Below are 23,359 nucleotides of genomic sequence, written 5' to 3' on the forward strand. Positions count from 1 at the left end.
GCTACTTTTTTTAATCACTTTGTACTTCATTAGCCATACAGAGAAGGTTTTAGACTCCATGTTAAAAAAAAAGTATCAAGAGATTAATCTTTTTAAACATGAGAAGATTAATTTCATGTTTTTTAAATTTGTATATGCTTAAATATAGTGCTTTCGTTTCTAAATCAATACTACTTTGTTCTTTATACTTATTGCTATTTTAGTGTAATGGGTAAGGAAGAAACTCGATTTTTAATCATGTCAAAAAGATGTGTTTTAAATTCTTTCACTTAAAGCAGAAAACAAAAGCAAGTAACGATTTTTTCTAATAATTATTACTGACCCAGGCAACGCCGGGTATTTTTGCTAGTACTCTCTAAATATCACCAACAGTGGCCTAACTGAAACCAAATTAAAAAAAAAAACCTCCAAATTTGTCGCCAAAACTTGGCGACCAAAAGACTGGCGATATATCGCCAAGTGTCCGACAAATTATAACACAACTTGAGTTTACATCGAAATTAACAATGATTTCCCCCAAAAAATGGGCAAAAGACCCCCTTTATGGAATCCGAATGCAATCAAAAAGATAAGTTCACAACTAGACCTCACTAGGAGTCTACGTACCAAATTTCAACTTTCTAGGACATACCGTTCTTGAGTTATGCGACATACATACGCACATCCGCGCATCCACACATACGCACATACATACCTGCGTACATACAGACGTCACGAGAAAACTCGTTGTAATTAACTCGGGGATCGTCAAAATGGATATTTCGAGTGTCTGTACGTTCTTAGGCATATATCCACGTGTGGTCGGGTCGAAAAATAAACTCAACATTCATTCGGAGGTAAGAAAAATAGAAATTTAGGTCGGTTTTGGAGAGAAAATTTTTTTGCGAATACAATACTTCCTTTTTTGTAAAAGGAAGTAAAAATATAAAATATAATAAATAAAAATATAATCTTTTTGTTTGCATAAACTAAAAGATTACTATTTTCAGGCATACCTGGAGGGTCTTTAGTTATTACTGATGAAGCAGTCGATGGGATGCTGAAACCTTATTTAACTATAGTAAGTTTTTTTTTTCTTTAACTCTAAAATTCCTTTTAATCCAATGTAGTCAAATCAATACTACTAGCACATCAGAGTTAGTAACTTTAATGAAAGTTACATAATTACTACAGTCGAATCCCGACTTACGCGAGGGATGCGTTCCAAGACTCCTCGCGTAAATCGGAATTTCGCGGGGGGTTGTGGAAAAGGGTATGTGTATTTTTTTTTATAATCGTACCTAATTATTTTAGACACTTGTTTTCAACCATTCCTTAACTATACTGTTTCTTACATAAAGAACTGATTTTTTTTTAGCAATCACGATTGCTTATTGCTTTCATTTGACCGTTTTTGGTGTCCGTGCCTTTTTCAACTTGGACCAGGGACACCAGCACCACCGCCCACCGTCCTCTGCTGGCGGCGCGGCGCGGCTGCTCTGGTTTTGAGCTATCCGATCTCCTGGTCGGAGGCGTCCATGTCCTACACACACGCACGTTCACACACACACACGACTTCGCACACATACACTCATTTACGTGCATACACACAGGTCTACGCGCACACACAACTATGCACACGTTGGAGGAGAGGCAGGCTTGGGGGGGGGGGGGGGACAGGAGTCATTTCTAGAAACAATAACTCCAATGAGTAGGGTCCTGTCTCAGTTCGTGATTGCAAAAAACATAATTTGGATTCAAAATTTCAGAATTCAAATTATTTTTTTTTTTTTTTGTATTTTTTAAAAAGCGGTTTTAATCAACATAAACTACTGTTACGATGCACAAAATCAGTGATCATCGGAAAAGAGAGACATAAAATAAACAAGTACAGTACGTACAGTGTGTAGTAATAATAATACTGTGTTCTATAATAATACTGTGCAGTAGATCCAGTAATGATATTTGTAACTTGAAAACAAAATAAGATGTTGATGGATTTATGTTGCGTGATCAAATCGTTATTCTAATGCATTTTAAAATACCGTTGCTTCGCTAGTTCTTTTATTACGTTTCCATCTATTTCAACGCGTCTCTTCCTGGTTTTTTTAATCTTTATTACTAATAATAAAGCTGAAAGTCTCTCTGTCCGGAGGATGTCTGGATGTCTGTGACGCGCATAGCGCCTAGACCGTTCGGCCGATTTTCATGAAAATTGGCACAAAGTTAGTTTGTAGCATGGGGGTGTGCACCTCGAAGCGATTTTTCGAAAATTCAATTTTGTTCTTTTTCTATTCCAATTTTAAGAACAAAATTATCATAAGATCGACGAGTAATTTTCGAAATTATCATAACGTGGAACCGTTACATGGACACAAGCCAATTGGCGAGATACGAAATTATCATATCGTGGAACTGTAACATGGGTCACAAGCCAATTGGTGAGAAAATTCACCATACATTATTTGTAAATATACAGGCGAACCAAAAAACCTTTTAATTTTTCTATTACGGGCAAAGCCGTGCGGGTACCACTAGTAAATAATAAAGCTGAAAGTCTCTCTGTCGGGATCTCTGTCTGTCAGGTTCTCTCTCTGTCCAGATCTCTGTCTGTCTGGATCTCTGTGACGCGCATAGCGCCTAGACCGTTCGGCCGATTTTCATGAAATTTAGCACAAAGTTAGTTTGTAGCATGGGGATGTGCACCTCGAAGCGATTTTTCAAAAATTCGATGTGGTTCTTTTTCTATTCCAATTTTAAGAACAAAATTATCATAAGACAGGCGAGTAAATTACGAAATTATCATAACGTGGGACCATAACATGGGCACAAGCCAATTGGCGAGATACGAAATTATCATAACGTGGAACCGTAACATGGGTACTAGCCAATTGGCGAGAAAATTCACCATACATTTTTTGTAAATATACAGGCGAACCAAAATACCTTTTTTTTTTAAATTATGGGCAAAGCCGTGCGGGTACCACTAGTTCTCAATACATGAGCAGCTTCCATTTTCATAATTTTTGCATTTTGCTTAGAGACTATTCAGCGAACTTTTACGGATTTCTTTTTCTTGACTTTTAATTGTACAAATGGAAAATTCACTAACATCTAACTATCGTGCTACGTTCGACGCATTTTTTAGTTGCTCAAGCACATCGAGAACCTTTAGCGTCTGTTTACTTGTCAGAAACTTTTTTTTTTCTTTTTGTCTTTACAAACTTTAGATGGAACACTGTTCTTAGTATCATTATATTTCATCAACTTTCGCATTTAGAGTTAAAAAATATGATAAATGGGGAATAATTATTTGTATATACACAAACAAAGCTATGTTCAGAGTAATACGGTGTGGGGAATTTCCGCTGTCAGTGATGCTAAAGGGATGAAGGTCCACTCACAAGAAAAATATTTTTGGTAGCCAATAACAAAGCCGATACTTTTAAACTGCGAATCCCTTCTGAAAATTTTCGTGTTGCGGACGAGGAATTTGCGTTAGGTCTAAAATTACTGGAGAAAATCGCGTTATAGCCATTTCGGGTAAGTCGAATCGCGTTGTAGTGGGAGTCGACTGTATAGGTATGTTCCCTCTACAAATCCAGTTTTCGTCGGATCTGAACAAAATTTGAACGGGAGGTACTTGGGCACCCGAGAAGGAACGTAGGTGTGTTTTCGAACACGAAAAAAAATACCGAACCGTTCGAATTTTAATTTTAGGGCCTGAAAATGGCATTAAACGGCTCTTTCTACCCGAAATAATTATCCGATCAGTTCAAATTTAGCGTTAAGTCGAAAGCCCGCGATAAATACCCCTGAAGTTGAATTAATCCCTTCAAATTTCCCAAAAAGCCGAAACTGTAAAATGGCAGGGGAAAATTTAAAAGCATTATTAAGCCTAATGGAACAGAATTTAATATCAGAAAATTATCGTTTGCGCCGTTTCATTTTAAATTAGCGTGAATAAAACCATTCAGAATGTTGCCACTTGTATTTCTCGACTGTGACTGAATAAAATTTTGTTTTTGTTTTGAGATAAAAATGTCCCCTTTTGATTATTATTTGGCGATTTATCTTCTTGTGTACTGCCAGCAGGAGATAATCAGGAAGGTTGAGTTTAATTTATTCGGGAATTTTTTATTTGCCGTTTTCCTTCTTTAAGAATGATTATTTTCACAGTATTATTTTACAGTATTTTTTCCCTCTAATTGAAGCCTAATTGTTAAACATGCGTTACTTGACCTAACTTTTAGTTCCGAGGTAAATCATGCAAAGCCGAGCAATGCAGCTATCTTTCTCTTTCTTTATTCTTTACTAGTGGCACCCGCACGGCTTCGCCCGTAATAGAAAAATTAAAGGTCTTTTGGTTCGCATGTATATTTACAAATAATGTATGGTGAATTTTCTCGCCAATTGGCTTGTACCGACGTTACAGTTCTACGTTATGATAATTTCGTATCTCGCCAATTGGCTTGTGCCCATGTTACAGTTCCACGTTATGATAATTTCGTAATTTATGATAGTTTTTTTCTTAAAATTGGAATAAAAAAAGAACCACAGCGAATTTTCGAAAAATCGCTTCGAGGTGCACACCCCCATGCTACAAACTAACTTTGTGCCAAATTTCATGAAAATCAGCCGAACGGTCTAGGCGCTATGCGCGTCACAGACATCCAGACATCCTACAAACAGCCAGACATCCTCCGGACAGAGAGACTTTCAGCTTTATTATTAGTAAAGATAAAGACTACTAATAATAAAGCTGAAAGTCTCTCTGTCTGGATGTCCGGAGGATGTCTGTAGGATGTCTGGATCTCTGTGACGCGCATAGCGCCTAAACCGTTCGGCCAATTTTCATGAAATTTGGCACAAAATTAGTTTATAGCATGGGGGTGTGCACCTCGAAGCAATTTTTTGAAAATTTGAGTTTGTTCTTTTTCTATTCGAATTTTTAAGAAAATTTTACCGAGCAAATTATCATAACGTGGACGAGCGTAAATTACCGAAAATTCGGTAATCGAATTTTCGAAAATTCGATGTGGTTCTTTTTCTAATCCAATTTTAAGATCAAAATTATCATATGATGGACGAGTAAATTGCGAAAATATCATAACGTTGAACCGTAACATAGGCACAAGCCAATGGGCGAGATACGAAATTATCATTATGTGGAACTGTAACATGGGTACAAGCCAGTTGGCGAGAAAATTCATTATACATTATTTACGAAATTATCATAACGTGGTACCGTAACAAGAGCACAAGCCAATTGGCGAGATACGAAATTATCATAACGTGGAACCGTAACATGGGTACAAGCCAACTGGCGAGAAAAAATCACCATACATTATTTGTAAATATGCAGGCGAACCAAAAGACCTTTTTTAATTTTTCTATAACGGGCAAAGCCGTGCGGGTACCACTAGTAATTAATAAAAGCTAAAAACAGATTTAATAATGCGAAAGTAATATTTTCTGTAGACATTTGTAATTAAAACTAATGTAAACCAACCATTACAATATAAATATTGTGCTAACGAACGAGGGGAAGAAAAAAACGCATTGTGAGGTTGAGATGTAATTTGTTACTCTACAGAATCAGAAACGTGAAATGACAAATGCTCCCGCAAACGCGGGAAGTATGGTCAGTTATTTTTGTTGAACATACAGATGCTCTTTCTTAATGTAAATTCTGAAACTGTTTTCGCCCGCAGGATATTTTAGGAAAGCCAGTAACCCGGCCCGCTGTTTTAGACAAAGACGTCGCTGACGAACTGAAAGCTCTTGCCGATGCGGAAATGCTGGATTGCCGGACATTTATCGGGAAGACCATGTGCACCAACGATTTTTATGAAGGTGAGGAATGCACAAAAACGTCAGTTTCTTTGTCATTGAATCACTTACAATGGGGTTGTTTCCAAAATTTTGAAAGTATTTTTTTCTGAAAGAGCATGCTTAAAAACGTAGGATCTGACCATTTTTTAATAATTTATTTAAGTTCAATATTTTTAAAAAATTACTTAAATCGTTGCGCTTTCATCGCTTACACTTCTGCTGTGTGACATCACAAATGATGAAATGCCATTCAGTGTTGCCATTCACAGAACAAAATATTTAATTCGCATCTTTACTCACCTGTATTGGCAACGATAGGGTTGATAGCAAGCGTAGAGCGCAATTTTAATGCGCTGCTTGATTATCATAACGTGGAAACGTAGTAGAAAGATGCGCCAAATTGCATCATTTGTGACGTCATAAAAACCACGCCTTGTTTGAAAAATTGGACATTTTAAAAAATTAATTTCATAAAAACTTTTGGGAAAATAAAAGTATTTTCTGGGTCCATGATTTTTTTTTTGCTCATTCTATCTATTTCAATGAATAAGAGTAGTACTTTTAACTGAAGGAAACCACCCCATTCCTTCCAAACCGATAATAAAGATTACTTTTTAATTTTCTGATATAATTTTACTTCACTCTTATGAAGAAGAAATTACGTTATTTAACGGGAAAGCTAAGAAGGCAAGCGCTTTTATTTTATTTCTACAAAATTTAAATCAGATTTCAATTTAAGAGTCATTGATATCATTTTCCAAAAAATGATAATATGCAGTTAATGTAAAATAATGAATGTGTTCTGGTTCTGAAAACAGACCTAGAAACTTATTATGTAAACCACAGGGCTTCGCTCCCAGTTTTCTCCGCTCACCAAACAAGGCCGAGGGGTAGTCACCTTTACAGAGAGTTTAGCATTTGTCGTCGAACTTGTAACGACCACTTAATATCAATTTGACGATTTATTTCCAAATTATTGCTAACCTCAATATCAGCAATTAAAAACCCCGAATGGCAGACGGGCAAGGATTTTAATAGTACAGATTTAAATTAAAATCTGATGTTCTGAAAGCTCGAGACGAAATGTTTTCCACGTGGTGCTGAGAATCCAATGGTAGTATGGATAAACAGCTGAATGTAGATTTTGATGACAGACTTAACAAAAAATCAACATATTTTTAAACACACGTAAAGTTATTTATAGCTTAAAGAGACAAACTTGAATGCTGGTCAAAATTGCTATGAATCAAAATTTAAAATTAAATGCTTCTGATAAATCTACAGCGTTTTCGTATAATTGCTTTAGAGCATAAATGACAAAAGGTCGATCACCAGATAATCAGTTTCTCAAAATCAGAGTGATTTGGCAAAAAAAAAAAAAGGCATTGTAATTTCTTTTTTCTGACATCAATGCATCTCCAACTGCACGTAATTCATTAATTGGTGTTCACGTAATTCTTTATGAAAGTGTTCCAATGACATTCATTAGGTTTTTATAGTTCCAGCAAATAAATTTTAATGCTCAATTTATATCATTCTTCAGCCTGTTTGATTACTTTCCCGCCTTAATGAAGAGGATAGTTGTCGCTAATCATGTGAATTTCTTTGTTCCAGGGCAAGGCCGATTAGACGGAGCCTTTTGTGATTACACCGCCGATGAGAAAATGGAATTCTTAAACATGGTTCATTCGAAAGGCGTCAAAAACATCGAAATGGAATCTTTGGCATTTGCTGCAATGTGCCATCATGCCGGTATCAAAGGTACATGCACAAGAATAGTTGCCTTAAGTTCCGTATTGGTCTGAAGAATCTTGGGGAGAATACCAAATCAGTTTTTATTCTCATATTAATCAAAAAAATCTTTTTAGCAATCCTTAGATTACGCTTTTTCACTCATAAACAATAGTGAAATAGTTACCCCCCCCCCCCCCCCTAAGTCAGTGATATTCGCATTGAACGCCAAGAAGCAGAAACAGCGCAACGCACGTTGCAGATTCTTGAGATAGTGTAAACTATTTCTTAGTAGAAGTAGATTGTAATTATTGAATCCAAAACGCATTTCTTTAAATATCTCAAAAACTCATTGCTGCAGATAATGCAGTTTACCTGCTTACGCCAGTATAATAGTGCACACTCCTTTTTGGATTTTTAATTTCGCCATCAACTGCTGACAGAAATTCTGCTACAGGGCTTTTTACTGTGATTCTAAATTTTGTCTCAGAATGGGGTGGTTTCCTTCTGTCAAAAGTACTACTTTTAGTCACTGAAATGGATAGAATGAGCAAAAAGAAATAACATGGACCCAGAAAATTCTTTCATTTTCCCAACACTTATTTTTTAATTAATTCTTTTAAATGTCCGATTTTTCAAACAAGGCGTGGTCTAGATGACGTCACAAATGATGCTTTTTGGCGCATTTTTGTGCCGCGTTTCCACGTTATGATAATCAAGAAGCGAATTAAAATTGCGCTCTACGCTTGCTATCAACCATATCGTTGCCAACACACATGAGTAAAGATGAGAATTAAATATTTTGCTCTAAGAATGGCATTTTATCATTTGTGATGTCAGCGGCAAGAAATGTAAACAATGAAAGATCACCAGTTTAAGTAATTTTTTAAAAATATTAAACTTAAACAAATTATATAAAAAATGGTTAGATCCTATGTTTTTAAACATGTTCTTTCAGAAAAAAATACTTTTAAAATATTGGAAACGACCCCATACTTTAATTAAAATAAACTTTTTTTTAACTCCGTTTTAAGCTTTAAAAGCATCGGTAAGTTTTATTTTCTCCCTTCTTCATACAGAAAAACGCTTTTGTGCTCCTCATTCAATATTCTGTTCTTTCATTCAAAAACGGGAAGAAATGAACAGTATTACTGATTTAAGATTTCTAAGATCTTTAGTTTAGTTCATTTTTTCAAGCCAAATATTATTAATAGAAATCGGCTTGCACTTTTTCCCATGGGAATTGAGTTATTAGATAACTACATGCATGATAATGAAAGCGTTATCAACCATCAATTCTTTGTACGTGCAAGATCAACGTCAGGTGCTGCAATATCGTTGCGTTCGAGGAACCTCACCGGTCGACCGGTGAGTAACCGGTAACTAACCGCAGCGTTCTATCGTCTATCGGTTACCTCACCGGTTACCATTTAAGCTGTTGATTGGTTGATTGAAACACGTGATCAGTAGCTGTCACGTGATCGGTTAACCGGTAGCGACCGGTTCAGCTCGTCGAACGCAAGCTAAGATGCTTTATGTTACTGGAAAATGTCTGTCTGTGTGTGTGTGTGTATGTGTGTCACGTCTGTGTGTGACCAGTTTTTTGTGGCCGCTCTACAACAAAAACTACCGCATGAAATCGAACGAAATTTAGTACACATATGTGCCCCTATGTGAACTTGTGCCCATTAGTTTTTGGCGCGAATTCCTCCAAGGGGGGTGGAGCAATGGGACGTTTTTCGAGTTACGCGTGCTTGCTATTCCTCAGGAAGTAACTGGCGGAATCAAACAAAATTTGGTCCATATGTTGGTATTAACAGGAACAGGTGCTGATTCAATTTTGGTGTCAATAACTCAAACGGGGGTTGAGCTATAGAACGTTTTTTGTCGTCAATTGTGACTGCTGTATCTCAAGAAATAATGAACGGAATGAAAGAAAAATTTATCGGCAAGTAGCCCTTAGTGGGTATAAGAACTAATTTTATTTTTGTGTCAACAGCTAACTAGTATGTTGTGGCCATCACGAAACTTTCTTCTATATTTTTCCTTTTTCTGATCCCTCCCCATGCTTGACGAGGAAGCAATATTCCTAACAAAAACAAAATTACACATGCAAAAACTTGACGACCATCCCAATGTCTGAATTATTGTAAAAACAAAACAAAGAGCGAAAATTGAAAGTTACTTTAAAAGCCTTACTTGAATTAATTACAAATATTTTATTTATTAACAAACATAAGATGGCAACAGTTAAAAATTTTAAATCATTGAGATAATATTTCCGATCATTTCCATACAATTAAAATCACGAGAAATACGCAGACGACAATCTATTACGATTTATCTTTCTTATTGCTGCATTAATAAAGCTATTTTTATTCGCAAAAAAAAAAAAAAAAAAATCACCACCTCTTGGAGCGATTGGAGTCAAAATTGAACCAATGCCTGTTTACGTATGGATTCACATATATTTCAAATTTCCACCAGAACGTAGCATTACTTCTTGAGATAGGGAAAAAAACGGAACAATGGAAAAAAAGAACGGGCGATTGCGCTACCCCCTTTTTAGCTGTTGACACCAAAATAAAATAAGCTCTTATACCCACTAAGGGCTACTTGTCAAAAAATTTTTGTTTGATTCCGTTCGTTATTTCTTGAGATACAGCAGTCACAATTGAAGACATAAAACGTTCCATAACTCAACCCCCGTTTGAGCTATTGACACCAAATTTGAATCAGCACCTACTCCTGTTGGGGGCAACATATGGACCAAATTTTGTTTGATTCCGCCAGTTACTTCCTGAGGAATAGCAAGCACGCGTAACTCAAAAAACGTCCCATTGCTCCACCCCCCTTGGAGGAATTCGCGCCAAAAACCAATGGGCACAAGTTCACATAGGGGCACATATGTGTACCAAATTTCGCTCGATTTCGTGCGGTAGTTTTTGCTGTAGAGCGGCCACAAAAAACTGGTCACACACAGACGTGACACACACACATACACACACACAGACAGACAGACATTTTCCAAAAATAGTCGAAATGGACTCAGCACACCTCAAAACGTTCGAATCCGTCAAAATTCGAAATTCGAAAATTTGCACAGTAAAAAGGGGGTAGCGCAATCACCCGTTCTTTTTTTCCATTTTGAGTGCCCTATCTCAAGAAGTAATGCTACGTTCTGGTTGAAATTTGGAATATATGTGAATCCATATGTAAACAGGCTTTGGTTCAATTTTGACGCCGATCGCTCCAAGAGGTGTTGATTTTTTTTTTTTTTTTTTGCGAATAAAAATATTTTTATTAATGCAACAATAAGAAAGATAAATCGTAATAGATTGTCGTCTCTGCGTATTTCTCGTGATTTTAATTGTATGGAAATGATCGGAAATATTATTTCAATGATTTAAAATTTTTAACTGTTGCCATCTTATGTTTGTTAACAAATAAAATATTTGTAATTAATTCAAGCAAGGCTTTTAAAATAACTTTCAATTTTCGCTCTTTGCTTTGCTTTTGCAATAATTCAGACATTGGTATGGTCGTCAAGTTTTTGCATGTGTCATTTTGTTTTTGTTGGGAATATTGCTTCCTCGTCAAGCATGGGGAGGGATCAGAAAAAAAAAAGAAAAATATAGAAGAAAGTTTCGTGATGGCCACAACATACTAGTTAACTTTATGGTTAGATTTCTTTGTCTAACTCAATAATTGTACAGACTTAAAATTCGAAAAAATTTCCTATGTAATTTTAATAATGTGTTACTATTGATTGTATCGTTTTTACGCCACTACTCTCCATTTACTGTCTGACCATCGATTACATGGAAAGGCTAATATCCGGTTTATAGGCGGAAATGGACGTATATATTATTTTATAGGGATGCTAGTTGGTTTGTTACAGATGTGCACTTTTGCCTCTCTATTATTTAGCCTTAGTTTTGTAAAAATGAAAATTTGCTCTCTCAGCAACATTTTTTTTTAATTTAAAGTATATTCGACTGTATTCTCCTGGCAAAAAATAATTGATTTATTTATTCATAACGTTTTGAGCTTACCATTTTGCTTTTACGTTCCTGAACAAAATAAAAATATTTTCTTTTCTTTTTGTTGTTCCCATGGTAACTATTTTTGTTTTTCCCTATTTTATTTTAGAGAATGCAATAAATGAATAAGGCACTAGCGACATTATTAAACGCGTGCATCAAAATCCCATCGTTATTTTCCTTTCTCCCCGGCTTAATTCATTCAGATGGAATAGTCTTTACTTGGCAGATTGCCAAATTACATACAATTCGCGGTCAAACCGCATGTAAGATAACTTTGTGCGAGTTTTGTGATAAGAAAGATTTTTATATTTAGATTTTAAATCAATAGTTAGCGAGTTCAGACTTTTGAGTTGTGTCACTTTTCTTGTGGGGACGCGATAGACCACATTATTTTTGTTTTCTAATGATTCTAACTTTTTAGGTGGCGTGGTGTGTGTTGCACTGTTGGACAGACTCTCCGGAGACCAGATCGACACGCCCAAAGAAGTGATGGATTTATGGCAAGACAGACCTCAGCAGTTGGTCCTGAAATTCATCAAAAATCGACTGAACTTGCCATAAAATGCCACTGTAGCTTTTGCCACGCTTTAGCAATTTCGGACACGTGATGCCTTTATACGAGCTCCATTTGAAGTTTCATATATAAAAAAAATATTATATAAAAACAAAAAACCCGACAGAGTAAATACCAAAAAAAAAAAAAACTAAAAAAAAAATTTATAAGCCCTGTAGTTTAGAATGTTATTGAGTACTACTGAATAACTACACCATTGACATTATTTTATAATCATACACATGTAAGACAAATCATAAATTCAAAAGCAGAATAGAAGGATCAACAGTCGGGGCCCATTATTTTTCTAAATCAAGCAACCCTGTAAAATTTGAATGAGCCCCGACTGTTGATCCTTCTATTCTGCTTTTGAATTTATGATTTATCTTATCTGTGTACGATTATAAAACTATTTCAATGGCGTAGTTATTTAGTAGTACTTAATAACATTCTAAACTACTGGGCTTATACATTTTTCATTTTAGTTTTTGCGCAGTCAGGTTTTTTGTTTTTATTTAATAATTTTTTATTTTACACTTTTTAGTTTATTTTCATTGACTTATTTATTATGATTACAAGACTATATACATTTCGCAATCTTGTCATTTAATTGAGAGAGGTTGTATAATGTGGTTTATTAAGTAACTTGCGGTTGTCTAAACTGCTGATAATTAGTCCCTCTATGCACCTACTCGGCTTAAAGCTACATGTGCTTGACCTTCTGCAAAAATGCGCGACATTAAGTCAACCACAGCACAGCTATATAAACAGCCTGTATAACTCATGATGACGCGAGCTAGGAAACGTCGTTAGTCAAATCTTTCTCGCAAAACTAAAAAAAAAACCTGTCAAGAAAGTACTCGTCGCGAAACTCAGTCCCCTGAATCACGACGAAAACAAATGCAACATGTTAAGAGATGAAAATCGAATTAGTAGATTTTTTTTTTCTTTTGGTGCTTATTTCCCGGGTTTATTTTGATGAGGACTACAATCTAAGTGTCTTGCTTCCCTTACGCATGATATATTTTTTATTATAGTACAGAATACATATAAACAACACATGAAAGAATTTACATCAGAAAGAGGTGAAAGTACATCCGAAGCGAGGGTGGGAGTCGAGCCCACCACCTCAAGTGTGAGAAGCAATCGCTTAGACCACTCGGCCACTGAGGCCCCAATTAGTAGATTTAGTTAACAAAAAATCAATCAGTGAAAGCTACCTGCATTTGTCGCACGCAAATACCGTGCGACACGATCCCGAGCTTACAAAATGGCAACTGGTTGTTGATATGGTGAATTTTTTATTACTGTCATGTGTTTAGTAACACTCCCAAGGTTAAGAGAAATCGATTGACGTAAGAATTACCAAAATTGGTCAAGGCGTTTAGTCTCTACAACCCCACATAGGAACAAACATACATACATAGACTTATAAACACATTACCCTCCTTTGCGTCGCGCACGCGCAGTCGGGTAAAAATGTAAAACATGGTTTAGAGTAATTCCAAAAACAGTTTTCTCCTCCAATTTTTTTCGTCCCCCTTTTAAACGTTTTTTCTCACCCCAGTAATATCTGATGCACCTGCGACCTATGTTCAAATTTTCAGAGTACTTTGGATTTTCATTCATGAATGTATTTTCCTTAAACACAGCGTTTCTCAACTATTTTTTTTTTACCCGAGGACCTGTTTGTGCTGAGTTTTAAGATTTTTCAAAAAATTATTTACTTCAATACCATTTTTATGTAAAGATTAATAATTGTTGTAATTGATTCGGAATTAACAAGTAAATTAAAAAAAAAAAAAAAAAAAACTCAGAAAGTCATGAAAAGAAAATTTTTTAAAAGTAACTTAAAAATATCGAATAAAATGTGGTTGTTACGTTTTTATTTCTTTTAAATTCAGGAATTTTTTCATCGCAGCAAGGAAAAAATCTCCGACAACGGGTTTAATTTTTCCACGAACCAGTGCTAGCCTGTCTTACTAGTGATTAAGTACTCTTGCGTTTAACCTTCTGAAATATACAGGGTGTTTATAAAGTCTTGCACTAATAAAGAAAATTCATTAAAAAACTCTTACTTTAGATTTAAACAAAAAATAGTATATTCTTATTTCGCTGTAAACCGCACTTGAATTGTTCAACTGATTTACATTGACATATCAGGTGAATTTTTCTTCTATTGTAGCCTGTTCTGCTCTTCTTTTTTGATAAAAACATTCCATGATTCACTTTCATATTTTACACTAATACATTCAAAACGATTATTGTACCCGTCAACCTTATTCTTTTTGCCTTTTTCGACCAGTCAACGTGGACTAAATCGCATTCGACACACCAATCGGATTGGAAACTTAGGAAAACTTTCGGAATCGAAAAAGAAGTTCGATCGTTCCTCATTCAATCGAACACGTTTCAGTTGAATTCTCCTCTTAATTCGAGGCGTACAAGAATCAGGCAGATTTACAGCGTGAAGAGGCAACATTTTTCATTGGTACAACTCCTTGTTTAATGTATGAAATAAATCTATATATCGTTTTTACAACTCGAGTCGGAACAATTTATATCAGAGTGCAATGCACACAACCCGATGCGTGCATTTTGATCGAATTTAAGGAATCATAAAAATTATTTATGAATAGGTAAAAATCGGAAGGAAACTTGCATGACTTCTTTGCTTGATGATGGACAAAATACGTAACTCGTTAACTTAGTGTTGCATAGAATATAAAGTTCGTCTTTTGTATAAAATTAAATAACTGGATTAAATTTATGAAGTTTTAGGTTCGTAATTCCAATTAGCAATTAATATCGTTCGTCAAAAGATTTCGAAGTTTTTCTTTGATTACTCCTCTAGCTTTCCTTGCGAAATAAAGTCACTAATATATTTATTTATTCCCCCCCCCCTCCCCAATAACCGCTATACGTATCTTGATGAGGTTGAACCGAATATAATGACCGAGAGGCGAAGAGTACCTCTAATGATGTGTAGCAGAATAGTCATGAGCATTTTTTTACTAATACAATGTTTTACAATCCACACACATCTGGTGCAGTGTAAAGGCTCTTGCGTCATTAAACCTGCATCAACAGAAATATTAACAAAAAGATCTAACAACAAGTAAAAATGCATACTCTTCGTTCTATACAGGGCCGCCGAGAGCCAAGGCGAGTCCCCTGTCAGTTTAGTCGCCGACACCCTTTGCTCCCATAAAACTCATTGAATTTATACTACTCCGATCCCGAGCCTGGCCCGCTCATCGGCCGAGCTCTAGATTTTGATTAGACCTCTCGTCATGGTTCTGTAAGAATAAATGGGGAACTGGTGAATTTTGTAGTAAAAAGCCATTGAAATTTATTAGGAAGGAAAATTCAAGAATTTCCTTGTCATCTGAGAAACGTCATTATTTCAAACAGATTCTTGCAAATCATACGATGATGTAAAATATGGAATGTTTTTTTTTTTTTTTTTTTTTTGGATAAAGTATGGTTAGAATCCTATATATTTACAATGGAAAGAGCTGGTCAAATCAAAAGACAATTAAATATCCAAATAACAATTTAATTTTCACTTTGCCAGCTGGCAGCAGCAAATGTTCAACTCTCAACCATTCGCCCATTGCTTTCAACAGACACTTGTCAGCTAGCTTCATTTGTTGAAAGATATTACATTCAAATCACAGATGTGGTCCAATTTTTTTCGTAGCTTTATGTGAATGAACATTATAAAGTCACCAGAATTCTATTTAGACACTTTTGCTTTACATTGTGTGTGATTCACATAATGCAGTTAGATTTTTCTTCAGAAAAATAATAAAGTTTTTATGCAAAAGTTCCGACACATTCAAACTAATTTCATGCGGTATTAGATTCCATTTTCTAAATATAAATTGGTTCGGTTAAAAATTAGCGTTTCGATTGGAGTAATAAAATAACTTCCTAAAAGAACAGTGAACATGTTAGCCTTTTTTTGGCATTTTTGTCTTTACAATGAAAAAATATACTCTTAGTATTCAAGCATTTAATAGCACTCAACTCTGGTAGAATTTAAATGAAAAAACTGTTTCACTTATCAATAAAAAACACAAATTAATCAAAATGTTGATTGTGCATGTCTATGAATTTATTTTTGCTTGTATGAAGTCAACGTAAGTTTTGCTGCATTATTTAAGCATTTTAATAATTATAAAGACGTTTAGAGTTGAAAATTTTAATACTATATGTTGAAAGCTTTATATGTAATTTATCAACTGTATATTAAAAGTAAGAGAAAAAAAAAGTGATTCTTTGTATTTATCAGCACGCAAATTTTAGCTATATGAAACTGTATTTCGTATATGTTCATAATGAAATAAAGCTGATTTGTATACTGTTTGTGTTCCGTTCATGGAACAACTTGAATTACAGTGCTCTCTGCCCCGCTTAATCGGGTAAAGGATTAACAAATGCCCTGCTTCTTTACTAATAATAAAGCTGAAAGTCTCTCTGCCTGTCAGGATCTCTGTCCGGATCTCTGTGACGTGCATAGCGCCTAGACCGTTCGGCCGATTTTCATGAAATTTGGCACAAAGTTGGTTTGCAGCATGGAAGTGTGCACCTCAAAGCGATTTTTCGAAAATTCGATGTGGTTCTTTTTCTATTCCAATTTTAAGAACAAAATTATCATAAGATGGACGAGTAAATTACGAAATTATCATAACGTGGAAACGTAGCATGGGCACAAGCCAATTGGGGAGAAAATTCACCATACATTATTTGTAAATATACAGGCGAACCAAAAGACCTTTTAATTTTTCTATTACGGGCAAAGCCGTGCGGGTACCACTAGTATAAGAATAAAATCTTCCGGAACCAACTATATTTCTCAAAAAACGCGATGTTGAATATCCCCTTTTAACAGAATTATTTCCTCTGTTAATTACCTGAAACTAGTCTGCTTTTGTAAATATTTTTGCGATGGAAATTGTTGAATAAATTAACATAAACAATTAACTATATGAAAAGGCAAGAGTTTTTTTTAAATGGACAATGCTGGTGGGGGTTGGTACCATAAGGCTTTCGAATTGTGATGGAAGTTGATACTTCTAAAGCTAGAAAAATGCAGCCCTTGACCAGAGCATCTAATAAAGCATTGCATTTTTCTTTTTACATTGGGAAAAAAGGTGATATAAAAGTTGTCTCCAAAGCCACTTCCCAATCAGGGGTTTTTTTTTTTTTAAGTAATAGAGGAAGAGTGGTACCAAGACAAAGATTTTGTAATTAAAAGTTTTAAGCTACTTGAAATTTTCGAATATACTTAACAAAAAATAAATATTTCTTATATTTTTTTGTTGTTTATAGAGCTTATTTCAAAAACTTGTTACCACCAACCTTCCTTACTTGTTTTAAATAAGTACAGAATCATTATTACGTTTAAAGACAAGTGTTATCAGTTTGAAAAGGTCAAGAATATTTTCCTGCATAATGAAATACCCTATCTAATAGAATTTTATTTGTTGGAACCGTCAGTTAGTATGAATGTAAAAAAACGCTTTGAAGCAAAACGTTTTCATACTTCATAAAGTTAAAAAATTAGCGGTAGCCATTTGCCACTTGACGTCTAAGTAAAAAATATATTAGTATCATTTGTTTTCCGGTTTCCCCTCTGTCCAACATGGCCGGACTTAGACTTAACGGGGCACTAAGCTTTTTCAGGTATTGGGCCCCTTTTTACTTTCTTCTATATCTAATATATAGAAGAAAGTATTGGATTCGTGCAAATTTTCGAATTTTGATGGATTCGAACGTTTTGAGGTGTGCTGAGTCCATTTCGACTATTTTTGGAAAATGTCTGTGTGTGTGTGTGTCAGTCACGTCTGTGTGTGACCAGTTTTTTGTGGCCGCTCTACAGCAAAAACTGCCGCATGAAATCGAACGAAATTTGGTACACATATGTGCCCCTATGTGCACTTGTGCCCATTGGTTTTTGGCGCGAATTCCTCTAAGGGGGTGGAGCAATGGGACGTTTTTTGAGTTTTGCTCGATTGCTATTCCCCAGGAAGTAACTGGCGGAATCAGACAAAATTTGGTCCATATGTTGTCCCTAACAGGTACAGATCCTGATTCAATTTTGGTGTCAATAGCTCAAACGGGGGTTGAGCTATAGAACGTTTTTTGCCGTCAATTGTGACTGCTGTATCTCAATAAATAATGAACGTAATCCAACAAAAATTTATCGACAAGTAGCCCTTAGAGGGTATAAGAAATGATTCTATTTTGGTGTCAACAGCTAAAAAGGGGGTGGCGCAATCGAACGTTCTTTTTTTTCCATTGTGAGTGCCATATCTCAAGAAGTAATGCTACGTTCTGGATGAAATTTGGAATAAATATGAATCCATATGTAAACAGGCGTTGGTTTAATTTTGGCGCCAATCGCTCCAGGAGGGGGGGGGGCTGATTTTTTTTTATTTGTGTGAATAAAAATAGCTTTTTAATTGCAACAATAAGAAAGATAAATCGTAACAGACTGTCGTCTGCTTTCAGCTCGTGCTTTTAATTGCATGGAAATGATCCGAAATATTATCTCAATGATTTAAAATTTTTAACTGTTGCCATCTTGAGTCTGCTAACAGATAAATGTTTGTAGTTATTTTCAGCAAGGCTTTAAAAATAATTTTCAATTTTCATTCTTTGCTTTGCTTTTGAGATAAATCAGGAATTGGGATGGTCAACAAGTTTTGGCATGTGTAATTTTGTTTTCGTTGGGAATATTGCTTCCTCGTTAGGCATGGGGAGGGATCATAATTATAAGAAAGATATAGAAGAAAGTTTCGTGATGGCCACAACATACTAGTTGTAGTTTGATTAACGTTTCTCTCGGTAGTGTAACACGCAGTTTTTCATCCCCTCCCCCCTTACTATGTTTTGTCTCTTTCCTCTGATACATACCGCAATATTTTAATTTTTTTTTAATCGTGTTTTAATGTGTTTTAAAGTTTGTCCCTGGTGCCTTTTTTGGATTGACCTTAATAGTGTGACTCCCGTTTAAGTGGAGTATAGAACATCCCCAATTGTAGGGGGTGCGAAGGTTTCTCCCCCTGGGGAAATTTTGAAAAATAGGTATAAAATTCTGCATTTTGAAGCCTTATAAAATGTAGTTGGAACTACAAAAATATCAGGACAGTAAATAGGCAAACAAAAGTTTTAAAGTTATATACTTTTCCGTAAATTAAGATAATGCGCAGTAAAAATTGCTTTTGATTCGACAAATCAATGACAGCAGTTGACCGAGAGAAAGAGCGTGGGAAGAGAAAAGACAATGCATTGTTACATGAAATACACCGCCAAGCTCAGTCATTTCCAGCCGAGGACTGCAATTTCGTGCTGATTAGCACTCATCAGCCCGCCATAGCAAAGTGACTGAGCTGGAGATGGAAAACCTCTTAAAGAAGTCAAGAGTGCCAAACAAACTGGTAGCTAATATAAATTAGAACAGACCAGACGAGTGACCGAAGTAAAGGTTCGGTTCAACTCGAAGATTGAAGGCAAGGCAGGGTATTAAACGATTTAAATCTTTGAGAATCAAATAAGATTGCGAAGCAATCTTCGGGGATTGGCGAGCAGGGGGCAGAGCCGCCTAGTATTTATGAAAAAACTGGTATTGAAATACTATTTTTAACTTTTGGCAGTAAATTTGTACCTTCAAGTAGTGGGAAATTACCCCTTTGCCCCATACCGTGAACCAAAGTGATAGATCGAATATTTTTCCAATGAAATGTTTTCTATGTGCTCAATTTGAAAAATTTAAGAAACCGAGAGAATACGTGACTAAATGAATTAATCAATAACATAAGAAATGAATGAAAAATAAATGATCCAATGAATGTTAGATAAATAAGTGAATGAGTAATTACATCAATGCTTATTAATAAACGAATAAATCAATATCTATGAAAATGAATTAATCCTAGTAAATGATCCTTATAAATGAGTGAATAAATGAATGAAATAAACTATTCCACTTTACCCCATTCACTTGTTAAATTTACACTGTACAACTAAAACCCAAACACGCTTAATATTTAATTTTAAAAAAAGTATTGCACTGAACACTAGTGAGTTTGAATTAATTCGCAACTCCAGCGCTCGAATACGCTACCTTGCGGTGATTTATATAACTGCCGAAAAAACTAAAACATTGCATTCCACGTGTTTCTGTTGACATAAACATAGGCAGTTTGTTATGAGTATTTATTAACGCATTCGATGTGTCTTGGATTGCTTTCAGCAATAGAAAGTGTTTTGTCCCTTAATGGTATTCTCGAGCTCCTCAAAATAATGTTAGTCTTTATTATTTCCCTCTAAAAACTGAGTTGACTGTCGTAAATTGCGTGAAATCCGAAACACAAGAAACTCTGGATTAACAAACTTCGCATTTGCAAGTCTATTCGAAGCATTTTTTTTTTTTTTTTTTTGGAATAGGATAACTTTATACCAGGTTTTTTTTTTTTTTTTTTTTAATTGTTTTGTGTGAATTTGTAAGAATATGTTTCTTTTTTTTTAAATCTTAAGCTGAAAAGAAGGATAATATGCAAATTATTTTCCTGAATATATTTTCGTAGAACGGAATGAAAAATGTTTAACGCTGAGAATTTTCATCGCCAAAATAGTGCGATTATAGTTTAGGGTTATAGTTTTAGTATTGTGCAAGCAAAGAACACTTGACGAGATTTTGCATATCAGTTGTAAACCATTTTTATTTTTTATCATGTGTGGATTAAAATGGTAGAAAGATAACACAATTCAATAAGTTTAAAGAAATAATGGAAGATCAATTAAAAAGAAAACTACCGCCATGTATCCGTGAGAATTTTATTGATGATGCATGACAGAATTAAATCATAATTCAGAAATTAGAAACATACGAAACCGAATTTAAAACAATTAGCGCTAGCCAAACAAAACAAAGAACTTTCATCTTCCTCTTTTGATAACACTGATAAACAAAGGTACACATGAGGTAAGGTACACAAACAAAGGTATACATAAAATATTTATAGTTTTCATATGGCTATAATAAAAATGTTTCATCAAGAATTGATAAATTTCGAATTCAATATCGTGAAAATGGCTACTTACAACTACGAAATTTGTATTAATTTCTAATGTTTAGTAATGCTTCTCATTTCTTTTCACATGGGCCAGAATATCCACAAGACTTTGAAAATTGATTTAAAAAGAATAAAACAAAAAAGTCATGAATACAAACAAAAATTACTAGGCTTATTAGCATTTTCTACGCTACAGCGTGCATTTGTTTTACCTTTTTCTTCCGTCATTAGACGGTGACTGCAGTGGCCCTTATAGTTTGTTGGAGTTGCGAATATTTGAAGTGGTAATAATAAGTCATTTCTCATTTTATAACAAAATAAAAAAAAATATGAATGAAAATGATGTACTGCACAGTATTACAATATCCAGAATCAAATTTTGAAATTGGCTCGTATTATTATGTACCTTGACCTTCAGATGTAGCATTGTTTTGGCTGGTATCAGCTACAGGCTTCATAATAGTTAAAATATTGATACGTGGCGCGCCACCGGGTTAAAATATTTTACCACTTCACTTTACCCCATATTCCTCTGCAACATTTTATATTTACTTTTTGGCAACGAAGAAATACCCCAAAACGTTTTCCACAAACAGCAAAACATTTATCACCACCTATCGCAGGAGTAGGTCAAGATGCCGAGTTTCGTTTCGCTCCACCAATGTCTCTTAGCTTCTTTAGAAACTCCCATCCTGGTTGGAGAAATGTTGGTCACGAGAAAGTCGATGGTCTTCACGGTCATGGTCCTCGAGGAAAGAAGACAACGTTTCCTCTGACGAAGATTCGTCATAATTGCCCAGTAAACTGTTTTTAGCGTTTTTAATAAATCATCTTATTGCTCCTAATGGCCTGCGTGGAGTGCTCCTGTTAAAACAATCGAAACATTTATCCAATTTAGGTATTATCGTGCATGCATACAGGATTAGCTATTTCAGATCTATGTAAAACAAACTACATGTTCACACGCAGATGAGTAGTTATTTTGCTTTCAGATAAATATATCTAGAGAAAACATATTATTTTTAATTGATATTTACGATCGAAATGCAAACATAAACAAGTCTTTTTTGTGTGGGTTTATTGAGGATTCAAATGGAACTTTGTTATTTGATTGATGGATTTGTTTTCTGTTCGAAATCTTTTTACCTCGGATAATTCCAGTAGATTAAGCAACTGGTGTATTCGTGAAGTAATACTTCACGTATGAAATGATCTTTCAGCTGTCAAGTATGATTCATCGCATTTATGTTTATTATTGGATCCCCGACGGATTCGCTGTACCTTGGAACAACAGCCAGGGTCAGATTTTGATCAGATTTAATTTATTACAGAAATCTATCCATGAAATAGTAAAGTTCTTCTGGTAATAATCAATGTGATGCAGCCCCTTAGTATTTAGTTATGTAATTACGTTTACCAATGTCCTAGAAGTGTTTTTGAGTATTTTTATTAAGAGCTAAAATGACCAGTTTCACTTGTGACTCAAGTCCAGGTTGTCCAGAAGTCTTTGAAAAGTCTTAAAATTGATAAAAAAGCAACAAATTGTCGTATGAATATGCGGTTTGTGCCATAATACTTCACAGGCTCAAGAGTTTTTTACGACATCGTAAAACGAAGAAAAAAAGTGCAATTACTGTCTGACCATGGATTGTATGGAAAGACAAACATCCGTTTTACAGCCAGAAATGGACGAATCTATTATTTTTTACCGATGTCAGCTTTTGCAGAAGCAGAGTCTCATTCAAATGAGCGGAATACGCGCATCAAATTTTTACTTTCCCCCCTTATTCACATAGATTCGTCTTATCTGGACGTTTGAAAATTCCATGCAATCCGTGGTTGGACAGTATAATTGCTGAAGCGTCACAGTAAGAAAATCAAACAACATGTGAGGTGTTAAATCTTTTTATTAAAGAACAATACCTTTCAATACCAAAGTTCAATATGTGTACCCTTTGCGGACATGGGATGAGCTTGAGCACCGGTTAGATGTGGTTCGAGCAACATACGGTGCATACATTGAACTCTGGTGATGAAACATATTGCTTTCTGTTTAATAAAAAGATTAAACACCTTCCATCACGTTTGTTTTCTTACTGTGACGATGCAACGATTACTTTTAATTACAC

The 23,359-nt window shown here is 35.0% G+C and overlaps 1 protein-coding gene across 1 annotated transcript in view; it reads left to right on the top strand.

The window, feature by feature from the left end:
• The window catches only part of LOC129221105 (uridine phosphorylase 1-like), a 45,802-nt gene extending 33,498 nt beyond the window's left edge, over positions 1-12,304 (top strand). Inside the window, exons 5-8 of the mRNA XM_054855552.1 lie at positions 990-1,060; positions 5,694-5,835; positions 7,429-7,575; positions 12,013-12,304. Of these exons, the coding sequence (XP_054711527.1) occupies positions 990-1,060; positions 5,694-5,835; positions 7,429-7,575; positions 12,013-12,152 (500 nt within the window). The 3' untranslated portion in view covers positions 12,153-12,304. The remainder of the gene's footprint in view (positions 1-989; positions 1,061-5,693; positions 5,836-7,428; positions 7,576-12,012) is intronic.
• Positions 12,305-23,359: the final 11,055 nt, after the last annotated feature.

Source organism: Uloborus diversus, chromosome 4 (genome assembly GCF_026930045.1).
Source record: "Uloborus diversus isolate 005 chromosome 4, Udiv.v.3.1, whole genome shotgun sequence".
Classification (NCBI taxonomy): Eukaryota; Metazoa; Arthropoda; class Arachnida; order Araneae; family Uloboridae; genus Uloborus; species Uloborus diversus.